General features: G+C 33.7%; 1 protein-coding gene across 5 annotated transcripts; it reads left to right on the top strand.

Annotated features, from left to right (window-relative positions):
- On the top strand, positions 1–26757 carry LOC136840128 (transmembrane protein 145). 5 transcript variants are annotated; one of them, XM_067106528.1, is made up of 9 exons: positions 1–594; positions 7395–7561; positions 9240–9402; positions 9666–9749; positions 10948–11100; positions 14486–14623; positions 15577–15832; positions 16414–16640; positions 21360–26757. In XM_067106528.1, exons 1-8 carry the CDS (start codon positions 256–258, stop codon positions 16629–16631), a joined length of 1518 nt encoding a protein of 505 aa, XP_066962629.1. In that variant the 5' UTR covers positions 1–255; the 3' UTR covers positions 16632–16640; positions 21360–26757. The 5 variants fall into 5 exon arrangements, with proteins under 5 accessions (XP_066962629.1, XP_066962630.1, XP_066962627.1 ...); XM_067106529.1 differs by lacking the exon at positions 21360–26757 and adding an exon at positions 17049–17527 and having other exon boundaries at positions 151–594; XM_067106526.1 differs by lacking the exon at positions 21360–26757 and adding an exon at positions 17049–17249 and having other exon boundaries at positions 153–598; positions 7399–7561.

A 26757-nucleotide genomic window follows, 5' to 3' on the forward strand; every position in this document is an offset into this window, starting at 1 on the left:
GATATAAATTACATTTATCTTATCGGAGTTCCGGGTGTGAAACCACATTTCACTGTCAGTATGTCGTCCCATGGAATTCCTGAAATCTTTTAGAGAATAGAGATACGATATCAATGACAGGCTTTTAGCGGATATACTACACAGAAACAGCTGTTGAGTAGTACAGTACAAAATCAAAGATGGAGGATCAGTGTCTGTCAGGAAGCGATCGTGGATGTTAGTGTAACTTGTGTCGGGTCGCTGCTACGTTTCACCATGTCCGTTCTCAAAATCGAAAAGTTCAAGATCCTCATTTTCGCCCTGATCTTACTGTCATTCGAAAATTCACACGGGTTACACATAAGTGGCGACTGGGACACGGAAACCGAATTCTTCCGATTTCTGGCCAAGTTCGGCGTTCAGAAAACAAACCCTCTCCTGAGGAAGGAGACTCGGGGCTTTATTTTCGGGAACATCACTTCTTCGGTGAATAACATAACGAACACTGCCCATGGCACCCTGGCGTTATTGCCACGGCAGTTTTTCGTCGATTATTACAGGAACAGGACCAAGGCAGAAACTGACCCTGACCTCGCGTGCAAGCTGATGTTCCAGGCAAGTGACCTTGGGTCAAGCTTTACCATAGCTTGTCTAGCTAATAACCTAAGTCATAGCCCTTCATGGTACAGAGTAGGTTCGATTTGGTATTATTTTAGGCTTTTAAACAGCTGGCTAGGTGTTACATCGGCTAACCTACACCTAGCTCAAGTTAGGCTAGCCTAGATAGCTAGTGGTGGCTTAGGCTAGCCAATACCTTGAACTATCCCAGCCTACCACTGACCTTGGCTAACCTTGGGGCTAATGTATGTACTTTAGGTAAAATTATACTTTAGTCTGAACCATTAGGCTATCATATTTTGGACATGAAAATATTTTCCTAGTTTTTAAAATGTGCTCTGAACGTTTCTGATGTTCGTTTCATTGACCTGATCAACCACCCCTAACCTTAAGTACCAGGTCCTTACCCAGTTGCATAATAATACTTTGAAAACATTCCATAAACTTAACCACACTCTGGATTAGGACTGAAAACATTTCCATAAACTTAAACACAATCTGGATTTGAACTATCAGTGGCACTATCTCTAAAAGTACTCATTTGCTAATGAATTAAATGTCAGCAATGTTCAAAGTACACATTAAAAAATGGGAAAGTTATATTTTTAAGTCCAAAGTACAATACAGTAATGGTTATAGGTAAAATAATAGTGTCGTCTTAACAAATCATGAAGTGGCTAGTGTACAGTTCTACGAGTTCTTCCCAATATTAATTCAATAACACCAGTGGTTGAATGATGATGACTGCATCATTTTTCCTTACAGAATGTGGAGGTCAGTTTACTAAAAGCAAGATTTTCACTCCATAACAGTAAAAATTAATGTATGAAATTTTGCTTAAACAGCCCATCTCTGGGGCTAAGTTGGCCATTCAGAGCTTTAACAGCAATGGTGACTTGAGTGAATTTTTACTAATAGACAACAATTACTAATAATTGATTGATACTGTACAGACAACCACATACTTTTGCACAGAAACTATGCATATCATTGAAAACAATTCTTTCACACTTTTGTAACTTTAAAACCAAAAGTGGTTTAAATATTAAAATATAAATTTCATTTAAAAAGGCCATAAAAGTCTTTACTAAAACCTCTTCTCCAAAAATCCCAGTAAGAGATTCCAGGTTTAAGCCTTACTTTCTCCTGCATGTAAATTGGAAGCAGCACACTTCTTGAAGTACCCGTTTCATGTTTCCAATGTCCTCTGCTATTTCTGCAGGGTCTTTCCAAAATTTTTATGCGAATAGAGTAATCACTTGGACAAGAATATACTGTAGTACATTTCCTGACTCTCTTCCTTCGTTTTTACTCCTTGCACTTCATTAGTGAGCTTGGAAAACAAGGAAGTCCTATAATTTTTATCATAACTAGCCAGATATTTACCCTCAAATGCCTTTTGTCAACATCATCATACCATCTTAAGAAGAAAAAAGAAACAAATACTGGGGTACTTGTCTAGTTCTTCAAGATATACTACTTTCTGAGCCTTCCTTCCTCTCCCACACAGGAAACCAAAGCTCTAATTTTCCTAGAGTAAGGTTTCAGACAAGCCATACTTTGGCATAGGGTCCTGTCATCCTTGATATCACACATGTCAAACTGTACAGGTGCTTACAGGAGTCATGCTTCCCCAGCTCACTTACATTACCAGGAAGCTCAGTTTCCATGTGGGAGATCAACATAAATCATGAACTCCAGATAATACTTTCTACCAAAAAAGTGATTCCTCATATAAAAGACAAGAGTTTTACAGTATCATCAAAGAGACAAAATTGCAAAATTTTAAGATAATTTGAACTTTTCAGATATACAAACCCAAAGTCTATTATCATAATCCTACTTCTAACAGTACCCACTTTTATCTCTAATTCCAAAAGAAAAAGTTGTACTGCATACAGAGTGCATGGGTAAGTCCCCTATCCCATCAATTGTCCACTGCTTGAACAACCAGACCAGCATCCACAGACAGTAATCCATATAAAAAGATACCAGGGGTGTATATCAAAGAAAAATCCAAGTCATCTTAAAACTTTGTGTATTTATTATAATCACAGGGAAAAACAATTAAAGAACAGCTGGCAAATGTGGCAGTAGTAATAACTGAGAAACATCCTAACTTAAGAGTCCAGCATCCCACCTGACTGAAGACCCTTTCTCCAGACCTCCCCACCACAATTTCCCAAAAATTTATACCAGCAGCACTTACAGGGACACATCCTAACCTAAATGGAGTACAGTACATCTTACCTGACAGAGAGAACTTCAGAAAAATTAACATAAATTTTTGTGAATTTGCACTGGAACTGAAAACAAAATATTTTGTTTAAGTTATTACATATCATTTCAAAGATGGTCTAACAAAAAGAAAGCTGGAAAGAAAAACAGCATTCTGAAAGCTGTCAGAACATCTTGTGGGTTTTTATTTATTTTTTTTTTTTGCTATTAAATTGATGATAAACTAGAAAGATCTGAATGGTTTGTGGAAAAAAACTTTATTTTAATGTATTATGTAATGAAACTTCGATAATTATTATAGTAGGTTACTGTACTTTCCACCATAATACGCAGTGAGCTGTTCAGTGAGTGTTAGAAACACCTATAAAAGGCTCATCAAAACTTGGCCCCTGACTAAGGGTTAAAGTGAGAAGAAGAAATATTAAATTATAGGACCTATCTGGTGACCAGATTTGAATGTTGGACAGTGCAGTAGCGTACTAACAGTTACTTTCCCCAGGTACCAAAGTCGCATAGCCAAGACGTATGTATCCTAAATGTAACTTTAAGTGTTTTTGATAAAGAAAAGGGTTTGATGTAAGTGGTTGTATTACTGTTACAGATTTTTACATCTAGTCCATCCTGATTTTATTTGTAAATCAAACTGTATGCAATGATATACGAAGTTCATGATTTTACACTGGACTCCTTTTCTAAATCCAGTACATCCTAATTTTATTTGTAAATCAGATTGTATGCAGTGACCATACCAAGTTCATGATTTTACACTGGAGTCTTTTCTTATTTAACACAGAATGGTGATTGTAATAAGCTCTCATTACTGTATATTGATCAGCTAGGCTGTAACATATCAGAAGCCTTTGTATTATTCATGTTTGATACTTCAACTCATGCCTACACCAAACCTGATAGCTAGGGTATTTGCATGCATCATGGAATGGACCACTGTTGCATGCAAAAACTATGTTGTCTATATATTGACTGCTGATCAGTGGTATCCAACCGAACACAAAAGCATCTGTGTTCTCATGTTTGGCTGGAGCTTATAGAATGATGTGGTTACTGTAGTTACTTTTTTATGTAGCAATAGTCAGAAACTAAAGAGAAAAAACTTGAAGCAGGCTTATTTTTTACTACAAATGTGGTGTAGCAAATGCGGTACCATATGAAAGAAGTAATTAAGTTATTTAGGGAATTTGAAGGTATGGTGTAAAATGTAGTCCAGTAATTGCAGTGTCCTGAAAATTTTAATATTGTGAACTTAAAAACTTGATTTTTATGGTACAAAAGTAGCCTAGTTTCAATATAAAATGCAACGCATTTTGTATCTTGCCACATTGTGTTCAAAATGCTTCATGGGTTCAAGGAAACTTGAGGTCATAACATCAAGAGATTTGGTTTGGTTAATTATAGATGCAGAAGTGGTACACCCAAATGGCCCGAACCAAATGAAGTTTAAGATGAACTGACTTTATGCATGGCTGGACTGTTTTGCATTGGGAAGAATATAAATAACTAATGTACGATATATGCGATCTGGAGATGGTCAGTGCAACTCAAGTTTATATTGATAAGACTGAAGTGTACATTATATGAAAATACATGGTATGAAGTCCAAGACACATGGTAATTGTCTTGAAGAAAACAACTAATTGTAAATCAAGAAAAAATATGTAAAGAAAATGTAAAATTAATATACATATTCTTAACAGAAAAATTATATAAGTAATAAACATCCTTTAGAAATAGTAGTGAAAATTTTTGCTAAAGATTCCATTAAACTATAATAACTAGCAAGATAACATAACATTTGACCACTTAAGCTCCACAAATAGCAGGAATTTGGTTGTATATGCACTATACAGTATACAGTAGCTACTTTTCATACATGAGATAGTACTCTTAATAAAGTGGTATCTGTTCTTCCACATTTATTAATGTGATATAAAGATAATTAAGAGTTTAGATAAATTTTTATATTGAATGTATATGGGAAATTAAGGGAATAGATTGTGTTGAAAGCCATAAGCATAAACTAAGCTGTACTCTGTGATAGTCTGAGTACATTGCCTAATAAAAAAAAAAAGGGGTGGAAAGGTAACAAGACAACAAAGTTGAGGGCATCTCTTGATGATTGCATGTAGTGCTTGCATGCAAATATAGTCAAGTAATTTCCATAAACATGAGCGGCAGAAATAAGGCTAAGAGACGTTTCAGTTAGTGGGTTGGTTGTTTGGCAGTACTATACCAGTATATGCTGCTCTGTACCAGATATATGGTAGGTTGAGGAGGGGTTAAAAAACAACTATTGTGCTCATATTCTCACGGACTTTGGTCCTGTGAACACGCTTTTTAACAGGTATTTAGCTCTGGCAGGTTTTTGGGTCATTTCATATGTGATTATCAGTAATTATTATATATTGTCTTAATGCCATTTTCACTGTTAGTATTGGTTCTCAGTTTCTATACATTTTTTTTATTTTACAAACATTTTAAGACTTTCAGGGATAAACCTGTTTGTCTTTCCAAATCTGTTTTTAAGTTTTCCTTTCAACTTTGTTTGAACATTATGACAGTGCTTTCCTTTTTCTTTAGCCTCAAAGTCAGGTACTGTCTCTCTTGTAAATTTTATATTTTATTTTGAGAGTTTTTCAATTAAATAGTTTTTCAATTAAATTTTAATTTTTAGCAGAACTTTTTATGGTGAAGAGACTGAAATGGCCATAGTTGCCATATACATTATAGTGAACCTTTCTTGTTTGTAAAAGTACTATACAGTAGGTTAAGCAATTCAGAAAAAATACAGAGAAAGGTAGTGAATTCACCCAGTGGAAGTGTACAGTATGAGAGACTGGTCTGGCAGGTTGAATTACAATTCTGTGACTTGCACAAGTCCTTTTGGATTGTATACTTTTTGGGAGGGTAGGCGAGCCCCCTTTTTTTTCGGCATCCTATCAGTTTAGCTACATAATTTCCATTGCTGTGTACAAAATATTTTTAAGCCCTTTAATGTCTATTTCACTGCAGCAATGATTGTACTCATTAATGTTACTGTTTAATACGTTAAGAATTACCTTTGAAGCACAGTACTGTAATGGGCATTGCTATTTGTGTAAGTGCAACTGGCAAACAAAATTTGCAAGAAAAATACAGGAGAAAGTAAATTTTACAAATGTAATACTGTATGCAGAAGATGTAGGGTGGCCACTTACCAAGGTTTTGGGAAAGTAGCCAGGATGCTGCTTTCCCAGAATCCATTTTTGTAACTACACACCTGGATATTCTGGAATGTGGCCAGGAGGCTACTTGGTCTGAATCCATGTTTGTAGCCTTGCCTATCTCCATGATATGGGAGGGGAAAAAACACACACACACACACAGCTATAATGCAGGCTGTATCATATAGAATGAAGTGATTCACTATAGTATAATGTCACATTTTCTAGCCATGTTGGTGACTCCTCAGTCAGTTAGGATGGATTGTCTTAGGTTAGGTTAGAATGTATCCCTTTAAACAAGTGTAAGGCAAGATCCCTCTCCCTCCCTCTTCTTTTTGGACATGATGTAGAATGTACCAATAATTAGCTTGATTTTTTTCTTTGTCTAGGAAGTATGGGGCATTGACAAGATCAGAATCCTAAGGGTTCTATAAAATTCTTTAAAAAAAAACCAATCCACGTTCTTAGTTTATGGTCATGTTCTACACACCTTAGCATCAGCAGTTCTCCAAGTTACACCCAATGGTTGGAAACCTAACAAGAAATTTGTGGAATACAGTATATATCTGTTTTTAAAACTATAGTAAATATTACCTACTGTACATGTCCTTGCTCATACACAAAATTTGCTATAAATTACTCTTATACTAACAACAGGGCAGAAAACCCTATAAATAAAATTGTCATTAGAATTCTGTGGTAACAGGCTTCTCTTGGTACCAGTAACCGGCAGATGTGCGATAGGCAATGCACGAATGAGGCAAGTTGGAAGGAGATGCTATTAGGCGTTGTGTATACACAAAGTGAGGGAGACAAGAGGGCCTCCCTAATGCTGTGTATTTCTCTTTTTTTTTTATGTGATATCTCTTTGTCTCAAGCATTGTTTGTAATTGGTGTTTGTAGTTGACTCCACTATGAATACAGTGTACCACCTAATAAAACTATCTCATGTATCCTTTTACAATACAGAACAGCTATTGATATGCAAGGTTTGTAAATGATAGAAAAGTTTGGAGAAGGATGATGAAGTAATTCTAAAACAGCAGGGGTAATAAACCCCCCCCCCATGTTACCCACAGCATATTTATTGGGTGTGCTACTGTCCACCACTAATACCTCAATTTCTTTTTAACCTTCTAAGGAACACCAAACTTGATTATAATGTACAGTATGGCTATTAAAGCTTTCAACATATAGCCTACTTCCAACTTTCTATTTCCAAACTGTTAGCAAGATTTTTCCAGAAATATTTTTATGTACAGTAATAGTACTTCAGTCTAGAGTGGAAACATTAACACGGATGAACACGCTTATTTTGAAAATACAATATTTTGTTTACAGGAAGTTGAGAAAGAGGCCTTTGACGCCAGGTGTCACAAGTCTGGTGTTCAAGATTTTTTCCGTCTAGTACCATGTCCTAAAGGCAGCCTTTGTCCTGATGAGGATAATGAAGCCAATGTCATTACTTACAATCAGCTGACATATGCTATACAGGATGTCAAACCAAGGTAAGTTTCTGTAAATTGAGATAGTTAAATTCTTGCTGCGTAGATTGTGTAATGCTAACATGAGTGGATATTAATGTTTCAGTCATTTGAGTATTTTTCTAGATTATCCCGTCAGATTCCTTAAACTTTTAATTTTTAAGATAAATGCCATGTCTTGAAGTTCTTTTGTCCTGTTTCAAGGTAGCTATGATCATGTCAGTATCTTTTCTTGTATGTTAGTGATGATTGTTGTTGTGCAGTCTATAGGTAGCTAACTTGAAATATTGTTTAGTTAATGAATTTAACCTTGGAAGTAGTTAATGTGTTTCTAAACTGTAAAATTATCAGTGAAGCTTTCAAGTAAGAATATGAAATTATCAGGGAAATTTTCAGGTATGATTATTCTTACTTCAGTTCTTTAATAATTAATATGCATATATACTGTTACTTTCCTTCCCAATAAGACATGAATTTTAAAATGTCAGCACACCAGATAAGACATATTTAGAATATCATAGAAATTACAGAAACTGTTAGGTGTAATGTACGTCATTTCTGACTTTCAGCCAAAAGTTCTGAGATAAACAAGGTATTCCAGGGTGTAAGATAGAGTGAATCTAGATGATAGAATTGACATAGCTCCAGAGTGTAAGGTAGAGTTAGGTTAACAATTACAAAAACCCTTTGATAAAATTGCCTGGCAGAAAGTTTTAACACTCCTTTTTAAGCCCAAATAGTAAAAGTAGGTCTTAGGAATTCAATTTTCATATCAAGTGAATACTGATGCTATTAAGGCAAATTGAACAGCAAAGAAAAAGTATCACAATGGATCTTCATTTGTTTGCGTGGATTAAGAACAACCATAGCAGGGAGTTGTAGGAAGGCTGTATAAGAAAAACTCTTTTTAAGCATTAAACTAATAGGTATGAGAATGAGCATGATGAGCAACAAAATGCTCTACTATTACTACCAGAATAGTAATGCTTGCTTACTCTTTGTCATATATATTTTGTTGATTACCTTTAATATAAGAAAAAGAAATGTACTGTTTGTTTGATCGTTCCTGCTAGTGATGGCACCGGTCACAGTTAAAAGTAGCAGGAGTTATGGAAAATTACAACCTTAGATCAGTGGTTGCCATAATACTCAATGACAGTTTCAGGTTACCATTACTGGTTTAGCTGTGTGATAAAGGTCAGTTTTTGTTGAGAGTTTATTTATGTTGTGTGCATGTTCCTTTTTACCAAACAGCTTTCCACCAGATCGTACCATATAGTTTGTGAGTAATAAAATCAAGTATGCACATTATATACCTCATTAATTAAAGAGGTGTTGCATATGGTATTACCTTTAAAAGTGATGTGGAGGGTATTGCATGGAATCTATAATCTACAAATCTTTCAAAAGCTAAGTTTTCACTAGTTTTTCCACTTTAGAGTGTTAGTTGGCTCATGTTTTGAGCCATGTTGTGTTTATATTGGTGTACTACTGAAAGACATACATTATATGTTGCAAACACTCTATTGTCACCAGTGTTTCCGTAATTCTAAGTGTATGAAAGATGTGTTAAGGCCAGATATTTAATACTGTACCATATTTGTCTGAGAAGTGCTGATTTCTTCAGAAAGTATTGTATAAGCCTCTAGAAATTCCTGACCAAACATCACTGATTATTGATATTTACTGGATTTGATTTCAGATTCTGGTACTTGAGTTTAGTGGCATGCAGTCGGAATGCTTCATGTGAGTGGGAGCATATGAAACAGCCATCAACAATGAGATACGATCTGACGATCGTCAATGGGAAACCGAATGCTGGCAATCTGAATCCATTTGAATACCATTTCTCGTTTGACAAACAGGTATTACATCTTGTTCAACAGAATTTTTTGTTTACAGTTTTTAGAGTTTATTAATCCTGTACGTTTAGTGTTGCATTGTGATACTGAATTCTTATTGATGAGTGAGGTTGATCTAAGTGTTCTGGGCTAGTTTTCAACAAAACTTCCCATAATTATTCATGGAGCATTTGTGGATAATGACTTTTCTCAGAGTGACAGGTATCTGGCTCACTTAGTAGCCTCTGTATCCATGATTAAAGACAGTTTTCTTTTTTTCATTCTAGGACACCGTTGAAATTTACCTCGTCTGTGTCGTGTTTTATGGATTTGTGTTAGTACCCCTTCAAGTTTATGCTGCTTGTCGACAGGTAAGTTAGGTGCTTTAGTCACTAGTACTTTTGACATGATTGGTAAAGTATTGATTTATATTGTACAGCAGATTTCTTGTATGTGGTTTATACATTAAATCATTTTGGTTGTATATAAGATATTTCCATTTCCTGTTTCTCTTGGATAATATAATGTCTGAGTGTTTAGTATTGATGTGTGACCATATAGCCATGCACATAAAACCTTCCATATCTCATATTTATTGGTCCATAATCACAGTTTGTACAGTTTTGGGGGAACCTTTAATGACGTTCATGGAAATTTATGTTGAAATACACTTGTGGTAATGTAAATGGACATCATTTGCATAAGGGTCACTTGAGTCTTCATGAAAAGATAAAGTTCCATGATGTAGTGTTGTTAGCTAAGCAAGAAATTTCTTAACAATATGGTTACCAGATATTTTTATAAAGTAGTTTAGTGATACCACTGAGGTCTGTTTTAGATTTTAACAAGGTTTTCTCCAACATTTTGGTGTAAGGTGTTTTGACTAATCTTGGAGGTATATTTTGGCAAAGCCAAAATTTTTTCCTTTTATTAAGAGATTTTTTCAGATCTTCAAGAAGAAACTACAGTACCTGTACTTGTATGTTTGTAAAACCCACAACAGCTGACAAAATCACTTAACATATTAAATACAGCAATTAGTTTTTTAGCCCCAAGAAGAAATCATTCACAGTAAATGAGTGTTCTGTATCAGATGGTGTGCAGTTCACACATTCTGAATGATTCAAAAATTTCTGCATGAGTTTTATCAAAGAGTACAACAGTGTCATTGATCTCTAAACCAGTCATGCAAATAAGTTTGTTTTTGCCTACCAGATATTTTTTATCTTTATTGTCATCAAAGAGTACAAAAGTGTCATTGATCTCTGAACCAGTCATGCAAATAAGTTTTGTTTTTGCCTGCCAGATGACAATTATGTCATTATTTTTCTGAAATGATAGTGGAAAATTAGTGTTCTAGTGATGATACATTATTGTCACTTGTAGGTAAAATCATATTAAAAAAATTGCTTTTGAAGCCATGAACATAAGGCCTTGTTGAATGTAAAATTACAGTGCACCTGCATCTGCTTAGAAATTGCAATCAAGAATTATCATATTTTAATTTTTTGCTAGCAAGTTATGTGACATCTCACATCCAGTCTTGATCACTGCATGCTCTTATTTCAGATCCATCCTATTACCCGTCTCTTCACAGCCACTCTCATTGTTCAGCTAGCAGGCTTGCTGTTTGACACATTACATCTCCTCGTATTTTCCTTCGATGGGGAAGGGAGCGAGGGAGAAAATATTCTGGGAGATCTCTTCAATATTCTTGCCCAGGTAAGTAAATTTTGCCTTTTATAGCTCATATATTTTGTTAATTTAGTGACAAGGTCTTGGTCTAGGGGAGAACTGAACCTCTCCACAGACTGCAATAAATGATTTAGTACTCTGTTTCTTTTGTTACTGTTTTATGTACTGAATTAGATTGGTTTAGTCTTTTCACTTTTAACCCTAAGTCATCTTTGGTGACTTCAGTGCTAAGCTTAGTAACTGACTTGGCCCATAATCAGGATGGCAGGATTTCTCTGGGATTTAATCTGAGAGGCTCTTTTAATGTCTAGTAATTTACTTATGGCTTCAACAGCTGCTTCATTCATATTGCCATAGTTAAAGTAATTGTCTTTGAATTGAACTGTAGCATGTTCACAAGTAATCACTTGGGTCTGTGGTAGTTCATGAGAAATTCAAGTAACAAAATGAATGAGTAATTGGCATATGTATACATTTAAAGTTTCATGACCCTACCCCCACCCCAAAAGTAGGATAATTCAAGAGGAATTAAAGTGACCGCTTTTCGTTACAGTAAACAAATACACATATTGGAAATGGTGATTTTTAATTTATGTACATTACCCTTATACTGTAATTGATTTTGAACTATAATAACTTTTTTTGGAATATGATCAGTTCTTTGTATGAATAAATTGTATGAATAAATTTGAAGTCTTATCATTTTTATTTTTATCAGTTCTTTTTAAGAAAATTGCCATTTCTGGTACAGTATGTCTTTTTATATTGACAATACTGACAAGTGGTCCCTTGAATTTCTCATGACTCATCCTACTTTTGTGGTAGGGATAGGGTCATCAACCTTTAAATGGTATGCTGAAAGAAAGAATTTCAGTAAATTTACTTAGGTCAGGTGATTACTCATTTTCTTTGTCAATTTGATATCTCATGAATCACCACAGACTCAGATGAATACAGTACTTCTGAACATGCTACACTTCGATTAGTGCCTGATTCCAAATTCACATTATGAGGAGTCTTACTGTATTCAGAAAATTTCATAGCAGCAAAATCAAAGCCTACTATTATCCAGATGACACAGAATATTCACTTTTACCCACCTGACATAAGAATATTCACACCTCTTATAGTAGTGGTACTGGAGAGTATGAGGGTGATTCATATAAATTCATAAACTACAGAAAACAAAATTTCAAATGAGATAATTCTTAGAATTATACTCTTATCTACAGCATTAGAGGGGAAAAGAACTCTTCTTTCAAAGGTGAAGCTTTGGAAAGTTTTAAGTGTGATATAACGATGTAGAAATAAAATCAAATACATTAAATCTGTTAACCTAAAAAACTGTAATGCAGCATTATTTATTCTTTATTTGGTAATTATAAGTAAGGTCCAGATATGTACAGTATGTATCCTGTACCAGGCTTATTTTGTAATAGGTATATTGTAATTTGGCTTCCTTTAAGCTGTGCATAAAAGCATTAAAAATAAATAATGGCCTTGATGCCAAACTGTCCATTGCCATATGGGTTAAACCAAAACAACTGCACCAAATCGCCCATGCAATAATGGATTCACCAGATGGTACCAAACCCAAGGAAAATGATCAAGCTAAAGGCCATCGATCAAACTTTGACATACCACTGTCACTAGACCATGTTTTAACACAATGTTCTTCAATGTGAAAACTGGTGAAATTTGATTTAAACTAAACAGTTTACAGATTTTCAAAGAGAAATTATAATGCTATCATAATATAAAAACTGAATTACAAAAAGTAATGGGAGATGATATAGGGTGGACCAAGTTGAAATCTTTTATCTCTAGTGTTTCTAATTGTCTATTCTTATTAACTATTGATGGAAAATGGGGATTGATGGAAATGGGGACCATTTCTTATCTCTAGTGTTTCTAATTGTCTATTCTTATTAACTATTGATGGAAATGGGGACCACTTCCTAAGGATGAAACAGGGTAACTTCATATGGTCTTTAAAGCTAAACTGTTTTCTGTTGTTATTCTCACTGATACCAGCTATTCAGAGCCACATTTTACTAAATTGCTCTTTACTCAAGGGGAATTGAGGTAGTAATGGTGGAAAAGGTGTACATGAATTTTCCAAAAATGGTATTGTACAACGACTTTGTTACATTCTTCCAAGCTTGGAACATTTTATTGATTTTTAGGTTGATCAGAAATTAACTAAAAATTAGCCTATTTCAGAGGGTAGCAGGAGTGATGTTTGCAATAATTATAGGCACAATAGCTGCTCTTAAATTCGTCCTCATGATTGTTTATAGCACAAAGCTGCCACAACTTTGAGTCCCCTTACAAAAATTGTGCTTGACTGTGGCAGTGATACAAAGGCCTGATTCATAAGCCTAAATATGAAAGAGATTGGGTATTTTACATATGTTGAGAAGTAGGTGCACCCAGTGAGCTTCAGTTTCATGAACTAGCTCATTGTTCAGGTGAGGCATTTTCCACCCTTGATAGCAAAGGTTTAGTCTTATTAATGCCAGAACAATGACTTCACTGATAGTTCCTATGGAGCAGGGCATCATTTAACTCCTTTGATAGGCATCACAAAAGGCAAATGGGGGACACTATAGTTCTTTGATATGAAAACTCGGTAGAAGCATGGATTCAGTTGGATAAGCGTTTGTGATTTATAAATGTCTATCAGTACTATCATAACATAGTGAATGAGAACACCGACTCAACATTTCTAAACACGTAGGTTTACCCTAAGTTGGACAACTAAATAGTAAGAGACCAGAAGTAATAAGAGGTCAGAAAGCACTGTGGCCGAGTCTGAAAGGATGTCAGAAGAACCTTGAGGACCACCTAGTTTGCCACACATGGCAGCATCCTGTATGGAGTATGTATTTCTAGAACCCTCTGATTCCTTCTTTTTTTTTTCTACTGTCAGGAGATGAACTAAAGAGTGGTTTATTTTACTGTTACTCGGGTATTGTAATGAATGATTATAAATGTAATGATGGTGCGACAGGCATTTTACTTAATTTTCTCTGTTGAATCACTGTTAATGTAATTGTGGTTAGTAGTAAAGAGTAACCAGAGAATTCTTATGAGATATATTTATGCTCATTGATGTTAGGAAATAAAATATTAACAGTATTTATATTTTCTTAAGCCTTCCTGATATTTAAGCCCTGAAAGTTTAATAACTTTCATGTGAACAGTTATGAACTAAGTACTGATATGTCAAAAGTGTTTAGGGAATTTGTGAAAATTTCAAACCATACAGATACAAGTTTGTTAGCAAAGCTCTGTGTGAAGAAAATGCTTCTTCATTCTTTTGAAGCATACATTTCTAATTGTTGTACTCCCCTGTGTTTTGTGAATTTTTTGGTCCCATTTCAAACTTATTGTATTTTGTTTCTTTCAGTCTTTGTTTATGATGTTACTGCTCCTGTTAGCCAAGGGTTATGCAATCACAAGGATGATGTTATCAAGACGTTTCCTGCTTATTTCTCTGTGGGGACTGTATTCAATACTCATCCTCACACTCTACTTTTGGAATATGGTAAGTGATCTGTTAATTAATTACATTACCAAAGTGCCCAGTTTTGTTCAAGGCAAATTCAAGCAGATCTTTCATATAGCAAAAAAGTTCATTCCTGTATGGAAACACTCTTGTAGAGCATGGATAATTTTTTTTGTGTGTAGAGCTTAAAGCTTGAATTATACAGTATTATTGTAGTTTTATTAGGCCTAAATTATTTTATTGTAGTAGTAGTGACTGGAAAAAGGCTGAGAAAAGTCACATAACACTTCATATGAAAATACTTTGGTCATATGCTTGTAAAGTGATTTGGATGCATAAGTTAGTTTTCTGTGTATATACATGCTATATTTTTGGGTTTACCAGTATACAAATTAATTCAGTATACAAATTAATTAGGGATATTCAGTACCATATATTTACATCTAACATAACTGATAATCACATTGAATTAGAGAAATCTTCCAAGAAAGATTATTTCCTAGTATGAAAATTAGTAATAGAGATTGGTACCACTGTAGTAAAAAAACTAAAAACTTATTTCTTTTATAGAGTTTTTGGATTATTTTTCTGTTTGCAGCATCTTAATTTCATTAATGTAAAGGATTCTGGAAAATATCTTATTTTTTTGTTCATTGAGTTGCTGTATATTTTCTATCCTGCAACCAGTGAAGATCATTTGTGTATATGGTATTCCAGAAAATATCTTGAAAAGAGGGTAGATGAGTTGAGAAATATTTTTTATCCTTAACCAGTGTATATGGTATACTGTATAATGAGGGGTGGATCGAGAGAATTTGGCATAGGTGTGATGAGTATGAGTCCATAAAACTACTGAAATGCATATTTTTCTTTTTTAAATTTAAGTCATTTCATGTAACCAAGACTGTATTAATGGATGCTGTTTTCAACAGATATGTAATAACTTTTGGTAGTTATAAATTATATGTTTACATTAATGTTTAATTTTCTAGATTGAGGTTGATGTCATTGAAGACATTGATGAATATCAGACTTGGCCTGGTTGGCTAACTCTGGCATTGAGAGTTCTCATCATGGTGTGGTTCCTTTTCGAACTCCGTAACACCATGACGTATGAACATAATGCCAAGAAGTTGAACTTCTTCTTGCATTTTGGAGCAGCATCTTTGGTGTGGTTTATCTACTTACCAGTGGTTGCATTGATTGCACTCCAGGTTTCACCATTATGGAGATATAAATTGTTGTTAGGTAAGTTCAAGTCTCACCATTCATAGATTATTCCTGGGTAAGATATTAAATTTCTGTTTGGTAAGTTCAAGTTTGACCATCCATAGATCATTTCCAGTTAAGCAGAACTATTTTTTTTTCCTTTAACAGTCAGCTATCAAGCGAATTAGAGTATGATAAAACATAAGTGCTATTGACATGTAGTTTGAAACTGTTACCAACTGACTCAATATTCATTTAGAAAGCTGCAGAAAGAGTAGTTGCCCATCAAAAGATGGAGTCTGGAGAACTACTGAGTTGACTCATGTTCAAGGTTTTTTACCAGTTATGTTTTCCTGTTAGGGACCAAGAATAACCCACATTGTAATGCTGGTAATGATATTTTCAGTTATAATAGGTTTGACAGTGATATATATTATGGAAATTTGTAAAATCCTTGACATTTCTCCTTATAGTAGCTGTCTCCTTTCTTTACATATGATTGATTTTATATATTTGAATAGTTTATAGTGTATAATTTGAATGCTAATGAAATATAGCATTGTTACTTAATTGATTTTTTCTGTGAATATAGAACTTTATCATTTTAATTGACTTTTCAGGTTTTACATATTCAGCTGATTTACTGGCACACTCTTTTATGACTTACTTACTGTGGCCAGAGAGATCAGAACAGTATCTCCTCCTAGCTTATGAAGCCGACCTATCCAGTGAGCTAGATGAGTTTAATGAGGCTCCTCACATATTAAATCATTCGGATTCAGCTTTATTAGCACCAATGTTTGACTACAGCTCTGAGCCACTGAAAATTAAGATGTGAAAACCAAAGGTCAGTGGATGGTCCTAATAGTTCGTCATGCAAATTTTACAAGTATAATTATATTTTCCTCCTTAACCTTCTGCCTGAAGTAAACATGAATATTTATGTGCAATATGTTGAGTTGAATGTCATTATACCTAAATATCCAGTATATATTTCCTTTTTTAAATTATGCAGATATAGAACTCTTTGTATTTAGATGGTATTATGTCATTAGCAATCCCATTTTCTTTACCTCTAATGTAGTTAGTGATTCTTAGTGGTCATTTATGTTTGTGACTAAACTTTATAACCCAGTTTCCCAAATATGTACACAAAATTTGAAATCTTATAAATCTTTTTATGACTGTAGGTTGTTGAGTAATAGTTATTCTTTCCTATACTGTACTCAGATTTGGTTCTTTTACCATCTTTCAGAGTACAGTGTGTGTCTCTTGATATGTGCATACTGTGTATGCTGTATTGGTATAAATAATTCATGTAATAAAAATGGTAGAAGTTGTTTACATCTTGCGTTTTATGTTGCTGTTTGCAAAGAGGAGCAGTATAATTTTGAGATGGAACCAGTTGCATTTCATAACTAAATTTTCTGGAATCAAAATTTGTTTTCGTGTGGTGCTGCCAACATAAACAGACCCCTATAACTTTGTGCTAGTAAATTTTCTATAGCACTGTGTTCATCAACGTGTCCAACCAGGTGTTCTTTAACATGTCCAGTCCATGGCCACTGAATTGCTGTGCATGTCTGGGATTGGATTTTTAGATGAGAAATTAGCCTCTTGATATAAGGAAGCAACTAATAAATGAAGGAGTATTTCATTTTTGTAACTATAGTTAAAGTTTTATGTTTTTACCGAGTATGTTTTAGAGGTTGTATAATAAACAATGTGAGTTAAGTAACGTTTGTTAATGTATTTCTATTACCAGTTCCAGTTATATATATTTGTGAGATTTCTTTGACATTTTCTGTCTAAAACTTAGTAACACAAGTATTGGTGTGTTTGTAATTTATTTTATCACTCAAAGACTAGATCTTAAATGAAATTTCAAATTCCATTCCTGTTGCCTTGAATGCCATAAGAATAACATGTTTGCAACTAATCCTTACTATGGTAATAATTGCTAATGTTGATAAGTTGAAGAGGCCAAAGGTGCAACAAATCAGGCCTTATCAATGCTAGAAAAGTGTAAGTGAACTTCCCATGTTAAGTGATGGTAAACTAGTCTCTTAAAATGAGGCAGATTAACTCCGTGGTCTTGTTAAACTATTGTAATAATAATGATGTGCAGGAAACACAGATGAAGTCAGAGAGTTCCATGTGCTATAATCGCCATTTACTAACTTGAATATATCTCTTCCTGTTAGTGTTTTGATACAAATAACATGCAAAAACAGATTAAACCAGGTGTTGGTTTGCAATGTTCTTCATTGCAAAATGAACACAAAATTGAAATATCATCCCATCTTTGAACAGGTTACACTTATCTGACCCATAGTTGTGAGATGAATAACCCAAACATCAAATCTAAGGTCAAAACAACACTTAAAATAAAAAATATCTTTACTGAGTGTCAAACTTTCAGCCAAATATGTATATAAAGTACTGGAAACAAATCCTTGAAAGATTCCCACCAGAATCTCCAACATTACCAGCTTATCAAATTAAATTTTTAATGATGCTTATTCAGTAAGCTGGTTAAGCTGTTCATTAGTAATCCACTTGGCATAAGTGGATTTTTTGTGGGGATGATCCAACCTTTTTGACCTTTGTGTTACACAAGCAAAATCTAGAAATAGTAGTGACAAAATCTGAGGGCAGCAGTATTCTGTCAGAGCTGAGTGCATTTAGACTTGAAATTAACAGCAAAGTCATTTACTAAAAACCTTGTTTTAACCATAAAGCACAACTCTGATTATTCAGCCTCTTTTGGACTCAACCATTGCTGAATGATGAAAAATTCTGAATCATTGTTACTCAACCTATGTTTTGTTGTTCAACTGTAAGTTTAATCTGCTTTGTTATGCTATTTGCTTCATTTAAAATATGGAAAAGTGGAATGAAGAGGAGAGTAATGAAAATAAAATTAATCTTATGATAACCTGAAAGGAAGAAAAGAAAAAAGTAGTTAGGAAAGTGGCTATGTGGATGTTGTGAGAGAGGTGTGAAAGAACTTGGTATGCGCATCTAATGTTTACAGTACAGTATAGTGTAGATGATGTGATAAGAGATGCTCAGGATTGCAAAATATTAATGTAGCAAGAGTTTTGCTATGCTCGAAGTATACAAGTGCATACAGGGAAAAAAGAGAGGAGGTGCACCATGCTGTGGTGGAAGGCCAGACCTTAGAAGAGGTAAACACATCTTGTTATCATAGAGACAACCCAGACTGTGAAACAGGTATTAAAGGAAGTACCTACTGTATACTGAAAAATAGCTGGAAGGGAATGGAAGTATATATAAACATACAACCAGAGGAGGTGGAAGGAGGCTGTTAGATCACTGGTTAAAAAATAAATTACATTACACATAGTAAACTAAACAAAAATTTATGATGCTTTGTCAAGGCCTATACAGTACACACATGGAGAAGGTTTTACAGATGTATGACTACAAAATGCTAAAATTAATACCTGGGGTTTGGTGAGGTCATATTGCAAATGAAGATTTATGAAGATGTGGTGTTAAACAGCTGGAAATTGACTTTGGATCTCAAAGATTGAGTGTGTTTGGACATGTGATGAGAAGGGTGAAGAGCAGGAGGTCAGCATATTAGTAGACATGAAAGTAGCAGGATGGAGACTAGTAAGAAAGTGCAAGTAATTATGGAAATATGACACTGATGAAAACATAGCCAAGATGGGCATTCAGACAGTGTGCAATAGACAGAAGACAATGGAGAGAGACTCATTTTATGTCTACCTTATAAAGAAAAAAATTTAAAAACCTTAAAGTGATTTCACCGTATTTTATATTATAATAGCATTAAAATATATAATGAAAGACAGAAAGGACAATATAAATTAAGAAGGAAAGGAGCAGGAATAGTATACTGTATCTGTTAAAATAATGAACACATATTAGCTACATATTTGCATGAAGAGTAAAACAGTCAAAAAATTATGAAGCATGTAGACCTGGACTCAAGACCAGTAGTTTAGAAATTTTATATTTTCTTTTCTCCTCCTCGTAGCTGAGCTTAATTTAGACCATGATAATATTCTCACTTTCTTCAGGTTCAAATTCAACTTTTGAATAACTTGATCTAGTCAGTATTTGTGCATGAATTACCTAGATTCTAGTCATTTCCAAGTGACTGGATATTCCTCTATTATACTATTCCTCTTCATGCAGACAAGCAACATGAAACTTAACAAATTTAGGATATAGCAAGAAAACATTGTAAGATGTTAAGTTTTGAATGATCCAGTGGCTGAAGTGAGAAATAAAAAAGAGCGATGCAGGAAGGGAAAGAGTGATACCCAATAATTATATTTACTCTTGAATGTGTATCAGATAGTGCGTCATGAGAAAACACAATGACCATTCAATTTGCCCATGTCCTACTATCACAAATACATTCAAAATTTTGAGGAAAAAATGTAATAAAGGTGAGTTACCTTAATTAATGTAAAGAAAATAAGAGGTCATTATGAAATTATTAAAGAAAACTGGTTATCAGAAGTAATTATAAAATATATAACTTGTTAATCATAAGTAATAATGAAATTTTTAAGTTGCATGTAGTGTATCCTTTACGTAAGATATCAGTATTTGCATTAGCTGTCGTGTGTCTTTCATTCTTACAATAATACATATCTGTAAAGTGAGTTCTTTCACATCTTGAAATGCATCTTGATTCTTCTTTGTTGACATTTTGAAGCACAGTATAACTTTTAGTCTGCATCACTTTGTTTTTTCCTAAAACCTAGCATGGAATGTGTTCTTATTTAGGGAGCAGTAGACACAGTTTATGTAGGGTGATTTATTCCTAATATGACTTGTGAAGCCAAAGTTCCACATACAGGGAGTACCAGAAGATAGGTTGCATGACCCATAATACAAGTTTTTAATGGGTTGTACTATTGTTCAAAATGTTTTGATGCAAATATTGACAGGAAACATGTTACTGTATAACAAATACAAAGTTGAAAGTTTAGCAATAAATCCCTAGAAATATTGTCAGAATCTTAAATGTTTCAGCTTATCCACTTTATGTAGCCTGAGAATCAGCAATTTTCTGTATAACTTATAAAGTATGAGACCAAAATCTTCAGGGCAGCTCTATGAGAGTTAAGGTATTAAGTAGGTGGCCTGAGTAACAAGTCAGTATTGGTTATATCTTAAGAAATTGTGAAGGTATTAAAATGTCTTCAGCACTACATATTTTTACTCAAGGAATAGCAAAAACTAAATACATATAAAAGTAAAATAAGATTTCAACATGAAAAGGCAAAAATTATAAGCCCACTGTATGGGGTTTGGAAAATTTTCAGGGAAGTTTTACAGTGAACCATCAGTCTTTAATTGGCTTTTACCTTACTCCATGGACTCATAAATATGGGGGTCTGATGGACTGGGAAGGTAAAGTGAGATGTAATAATTGGGTCAAACTACAAAAATATTTACCCAGATCAAAATGTAAGCTCTTACTGGCCTTGAATAGTTAAGCTGTTTTCTGATCCTTAAGCCAAATGATTTATTTAGCTTTGAATTTGGTCTTTTTCAGCTATGTAAGCTAATTGCGTCCATGCACTACTGAAACATTGTTTCATCAGACACCAGTTTTGGTGTGTTTTGATCCCTGTGTCCACTTGTGTATGCCAAGTTATTCTCCTGTTGCTCTACTTTTTAAGCAGGACACAAACAGAGGTAAGACCTCGAGTGTTCTAATATGTTATTTATTTACCTTGTTAATCACTTTTGAATGGTGTGTGTTTTTAAATCTGTTACCCTGTTTTCATGATGTTTTTTCATTCCCAAAATTATTATTTGAATTTTTATTCTTTCAAGAATGGTGCACTGTGTAGCAATGAAAATTTAATGTTGTGTGAAATTTTAAAGTTAAGTTTTGAAAATTTCAACTACAGTATTATTTGAATAAATTTATTTTTGAAAAGAATGTTGTGAAGGTAATGAAAATTAAAGGACTAGAGTTTGTTGACGAAGAAGTATAGTACATATGATATGTGGGTAGATGAGGGAGAGGCAGTTTAAAGTGGAATATCAGTAAAGCAGTTAATGAACATATTGACAAGAAATAAGGTTTCCACACACACACACACAATGGAATGCCGCAGTCAATAATTCATTGCCATGATTCTTTATTTGCGGGATTGCTTTAGAAGCACATTTGAATGAAAAGGGTTTATAACTGTAGAAATGGGATTGTTTTGTACATACATTTTATTATAAACCTGCAAACGCCAGTTTACCTGAATTGAGCTTTTGCTATTGTTGTCACACCTTAATTACTTTAGGTGTTCAATTCTTAGTGGGAATAGACAGCACATGGAAAGCTTTAAAGTGGTTATTCTCAGTTGGAGGAACTCCAGCCTCTCATGTCCTATTAATGTAACTTTTTTTTTTTTGCTGGGTTTAACATAGTGTTGAAATTTGTATGGTAATTTATTTGTAGTGCATATCTTTCCATTGTCATCCGAGGTAAATGATGGTTAGTTCTAGAAGTTTTTCAATGCTGTTTTGCACTTTCTATAGAATATTTCATGTGAGTTTTAGTCAAGAAATGATTTAGAATTGTAAAAGATTATTTCAGTAAATATAGTGTTGATTTTTTACTTGGTCGATGTAAAAGATTTATCATATACTTAAAAATTACACATTTGTTACGAGGATGAGCCCTTTCAACAAACACCCCTTTTCTTTCACTTCACCTAATAGACTTAAGAGAAACCTAGTGCTGATTTCATAACAAACATGCCTAGTGGTGATTGTTAGATATCTATGAGGTTAGATTTTTGTGAATTGAATGACTTTATGTGAATACATAACCAGTGTTTATCCACTACTATATTTTCTTAGGTTAAATGCCCTTCTTAAGGTGTTTGTAATAGATTTTTATTTTAATGCTTCTTTTTATTGCTACACATAAGAACTGTGCCTAATCCACCAGAGGAATGTCTCCATTCTGCCAGTGCTCTAATTAACCAGACTGTTTCATACTCATTTGTTAGGTGAAAAAATTCTGTTCGTAATTAAGGGCTGCAGGTCAGCTTCAAGAGTGTTAACATAGAAGCTAAATGTCAACAGCTTCCTTAAATTGAACCTTACGAACTGTTGTACCAGGTATCCATGAAAGATTTAACACCTAAGGCAATAACCATCTTTACCTTTATGTTAACAAGAAGCGTTAGTGGCTCAAATAATTTTTCAATGGCAGCAAATCACACTTGAGGCTGGCCATTGATGGGCCTTCCTTTCACATCTAACTCTAAATCAAACAATAAAGTACCAAGTATTTTTATGCCAATGACCTTGCGAAAGGACATGAAGAGCTGGATGCTGGAGACTTCTCATGGAAGGATATCTAACAATACCATTTGTTTTGGTTGAGAGAGAGATCTCAAGAGTACAGTTCATTCTCTGAATAGTTTTATGCCGACAGATCCTAGAAGTTTGTTTCAGTAAACATGACCTGTTATGACACTCATGTTCCAGTTAATTATTATTCATGTTTGAACAGTGCTGCATCTACGTGTGTGGGGATTAACCAGAGGACTCATGGTTGTCATACAGGTACTGAAATTGCTGATTCCTATTACCTGCTGTAAGATCTTGAATGAGAAGAACTGAGCTTCAGAGCTGTTAGCATCAGTAACCTCCATAGCAGCAGTTTGTCATAAATAAAAAAGCTAGTACTTGTACAGTTGTTGCATAAGTACAAATTGATCTTTACTGGGTTAGTACTCCATTCATTTCTTCCTGTTGTAATTTTCCAGTATAGAACTATACTACCATTTTACCTGGGACAGTGCATTTAGAAGTGTACCTTGGTATGACAAGGAACTCCATTAGATGCAAGAGTTTTTATTTTGAAGTCACCACTTTGCATGTTTTTCAGTAGAACTAGGAATTTATTTTATTGAGCTAGTGTGCATATTGTTATAAGGAAAATAAAGATATTTATATAAATTGAACCAAATTATTTCGAATTTTGTATAAAGTATTTGACTTTGATATGAGTTACCTGCGTTCCAGTGATATGTATTTAAAGTTTATTTTTATTTGTTTTGCAATCAGATTGGTTGTGATGTGCCAAGAACTTTTGTGATTTTATAAAACAGTATATTTGAAATTCAAGGATGGATATAAATATAGTATTACGAACAAGACAGTTTTACATTATCTTTCAGTATACTGCAGCGTGAAAATAACTCTGAGCTTAGTTTTCAGTGTATGTAAAACAGGTTCATGTAAAGTGAATCACTTAAGCAATACTTTAGTACACAAGTGAGATAAAACTTCCTCATAATTCTGTATGACAGTAATTGGTGGTTGTGTTTTATAACAGGGGCCTGTGATCGAAAGGTCATGAAATCAAATTCTTCAAAGAAAGGTCAGAATTTTTCCATGTTGCTTGCTAGTTGCCAAGATTAAGAATTGAAGTCATTTGACATTTTTTAAATATATTTTCCTCTCGTGTTGTAACCAGTATTGTGTAAAACACTAAGGTTGTAGCTGCATCGAAACAGAAGGTTGTGAATCTATTATTGTAAAAGTACACGAAATTTTTTATAACAAAGTTGACATTTTGCATCTTATTTTTCATTTTTACATGCTTTTTTTAAGAATTACAAGTTTCAGGAAACATGCCATATATAAATGCCCTGTGTTTAATCTTACTTTGTAAAGTGTGAAAGAATAGTAATATCTTAGATGTTATGTTAGTTACTGTACTGCCATCTTCACTTGTAAAATCTCACAGATTGGTGATGATGAATGGTTTATTTGATGAAGCTGCCATAAATTTATGTTGAAATTAGCTTCTGTTTTTCTGAATTATTAATTCTAATTCTCTCAGTTAATATACCGGTAATGAATAAAATCCTATCAAAGCTGAAGAATGATTCTAGATATTTTCCTGTAAATATTTGGGCTAGTCCTATGAAAATCAAGTGTTTTGACTAGGTGGTCTGGATAAACCATCCAGTAATAGAGTAATAATACTGATAACTTCCTGGTTGCAATTTCTGACAGTACCCCAATTTCTGACAGTACCCGTCATGATTTAGCAAATGGTCTTTTTTCCAAATTTATTGCCTTGAAAATAACAGCAAACGAGATTATATAGATTGAAAGTTTATGTACTCTCTTGAATGGAATTTTAGTTAATTTGGAATCAGATCCATGTAGAAGAAGGAAATAGTGATTGAAAAGTGTCAATTTGGCAAGGTTTTCTTAACCCAGCAATTGACTTAGCAGCATAAATTTTAGTGTACAGTTCATTTTATAAGTAAAACGTATTTGCACTTAAATTTAGAATGTGAATTATAGTGATACAAAGATAATGCTATGAAGTTATCTTAAGGAAACTTGAATTATAAATTCGTGTATTTCCATGCTGAAGTGGTGCTGAATTATGTTTTTCTATATATATTTGAACCATTCAATATACTGTAGCAGCTCGTAGCAGTTAACAACTCTGAAACATGAGGAACTTATAGATACTCTGTTTTAACTAAATCTTTCATTTTAAATCAGAACGAACAGTTGTTTCCCCCAAAATATTTTAGTCACGAATTACAATGTAAGAGTAGCTGTTGGTGGCAAAAAATAATGCATAAGCATTCATACTCCTATCATAAAAGTCCTGCTTATGAACTAATTTGCATAACGAACAAATAGGTTGTTGCAACACTATTTTTGACTCAATAGTCTGGTTAAACTACTTAATAATAGTACTAGTATTGTACGGTATTTGTAAGAGTTTCTTGCCTGTTGCTGTGACATTAGGAACCCTTGAAAGCTGAACTATGATTATATATTTTGCATCCTGAAACTGTGTATCCTATACGGTTTTGAAAGACATTTTCCAATTCATGCATTATTTTAAAATTTATATTGCATTAACAGGTAACTAAAAAGATGTTTTTTATGATTACTTTGTTGTGTCACTTTGTTGTGTCTGTGATCCAGTGAAGTTTAAGCTTAGATTTGTTGGGAGTATTTTTTGTTAATGGTGACGATAAGAATTAGCAGTTGTGAGAACTATAAGGCTTTATGGTGCAAGGCATTTTATTCTTAATGTGAACAAAAGACAGTCTCACTTTCATACTCACATCATTTGTAAATATTGATTATTTTTAACAAATGGCTATCCAAACTAATTTCTAGTTTAGCATTTATAAGAGACTTCTTGGACAGTTTTTCTGTCGGAAGATGATATGGCAGAAAAAACTTGGCAAGAATAAAACTTGATATTCATTGTATTCATAGCATTATCATTATTATTATATTAAAACCCTTCTGTACTCATACAATAGAATGATACTGAAATAATCATTTCTGGTGCTCGCATCAAAAAGTTACCATCAAATGATCTCATAAAGGTGAATACCATAAAGAAATATTTTCTTACTAATTAAGAGCAGTATCTTGCTGCTTTGCATGATTCGCAACTCAAATACCTTATCTGCTAAAGATTCTGATTATCTGTCTTGTTCTAATCCATCCTTGTTCTGTGTCCTGAATATGATACAGATCAGTATATATTATCTTTAAAGATTTATGTATATTTTTATAATCCAAATAGTGTAAGTGTATTGATAATGATATATATTGTGTGTGAGGCCAAGAACTTTTACAGTTGTTATCACAAATGTACATACAAGATGAAGTGTAAATGTATGTAAAAAAATTATTTTTTCTCCATTATTTTCCTCTTGAGATTTTCTATTTTACAAGGATCATATGATGAGTGCGCCTTGTGACTGAATCTTCTCTCATGAATTGTATAATAGACTGACTACTTATGATTGACATTGCAAAAATTCATTGTCCAAGCCTTTAATTTGAGTCCATGTTTACACTCTTTATCATCCACATTGTATTTGCTCAATGTCTTGATGTATCTGGTATTGTTACAAATAAAGTTCTAATACAGTAAA

Source organism: Macrobrachium rosenbergii, chromosome 7, assembly GCF_040412425.1.
Source record: "Macrobrachium rosenbergii isolate ZJJX-2024 chromosome 7, ASM4041242v1, whole genome shotgun sequence".
Classification (NCBI taxonomy): domain Eukaryota; kingdom Metazoa; phylum Arthropoda; class Malacostraca; order Decapoda; family Palaemonidae; genus Macrobrachium; species Macrobrachium rosenbergii.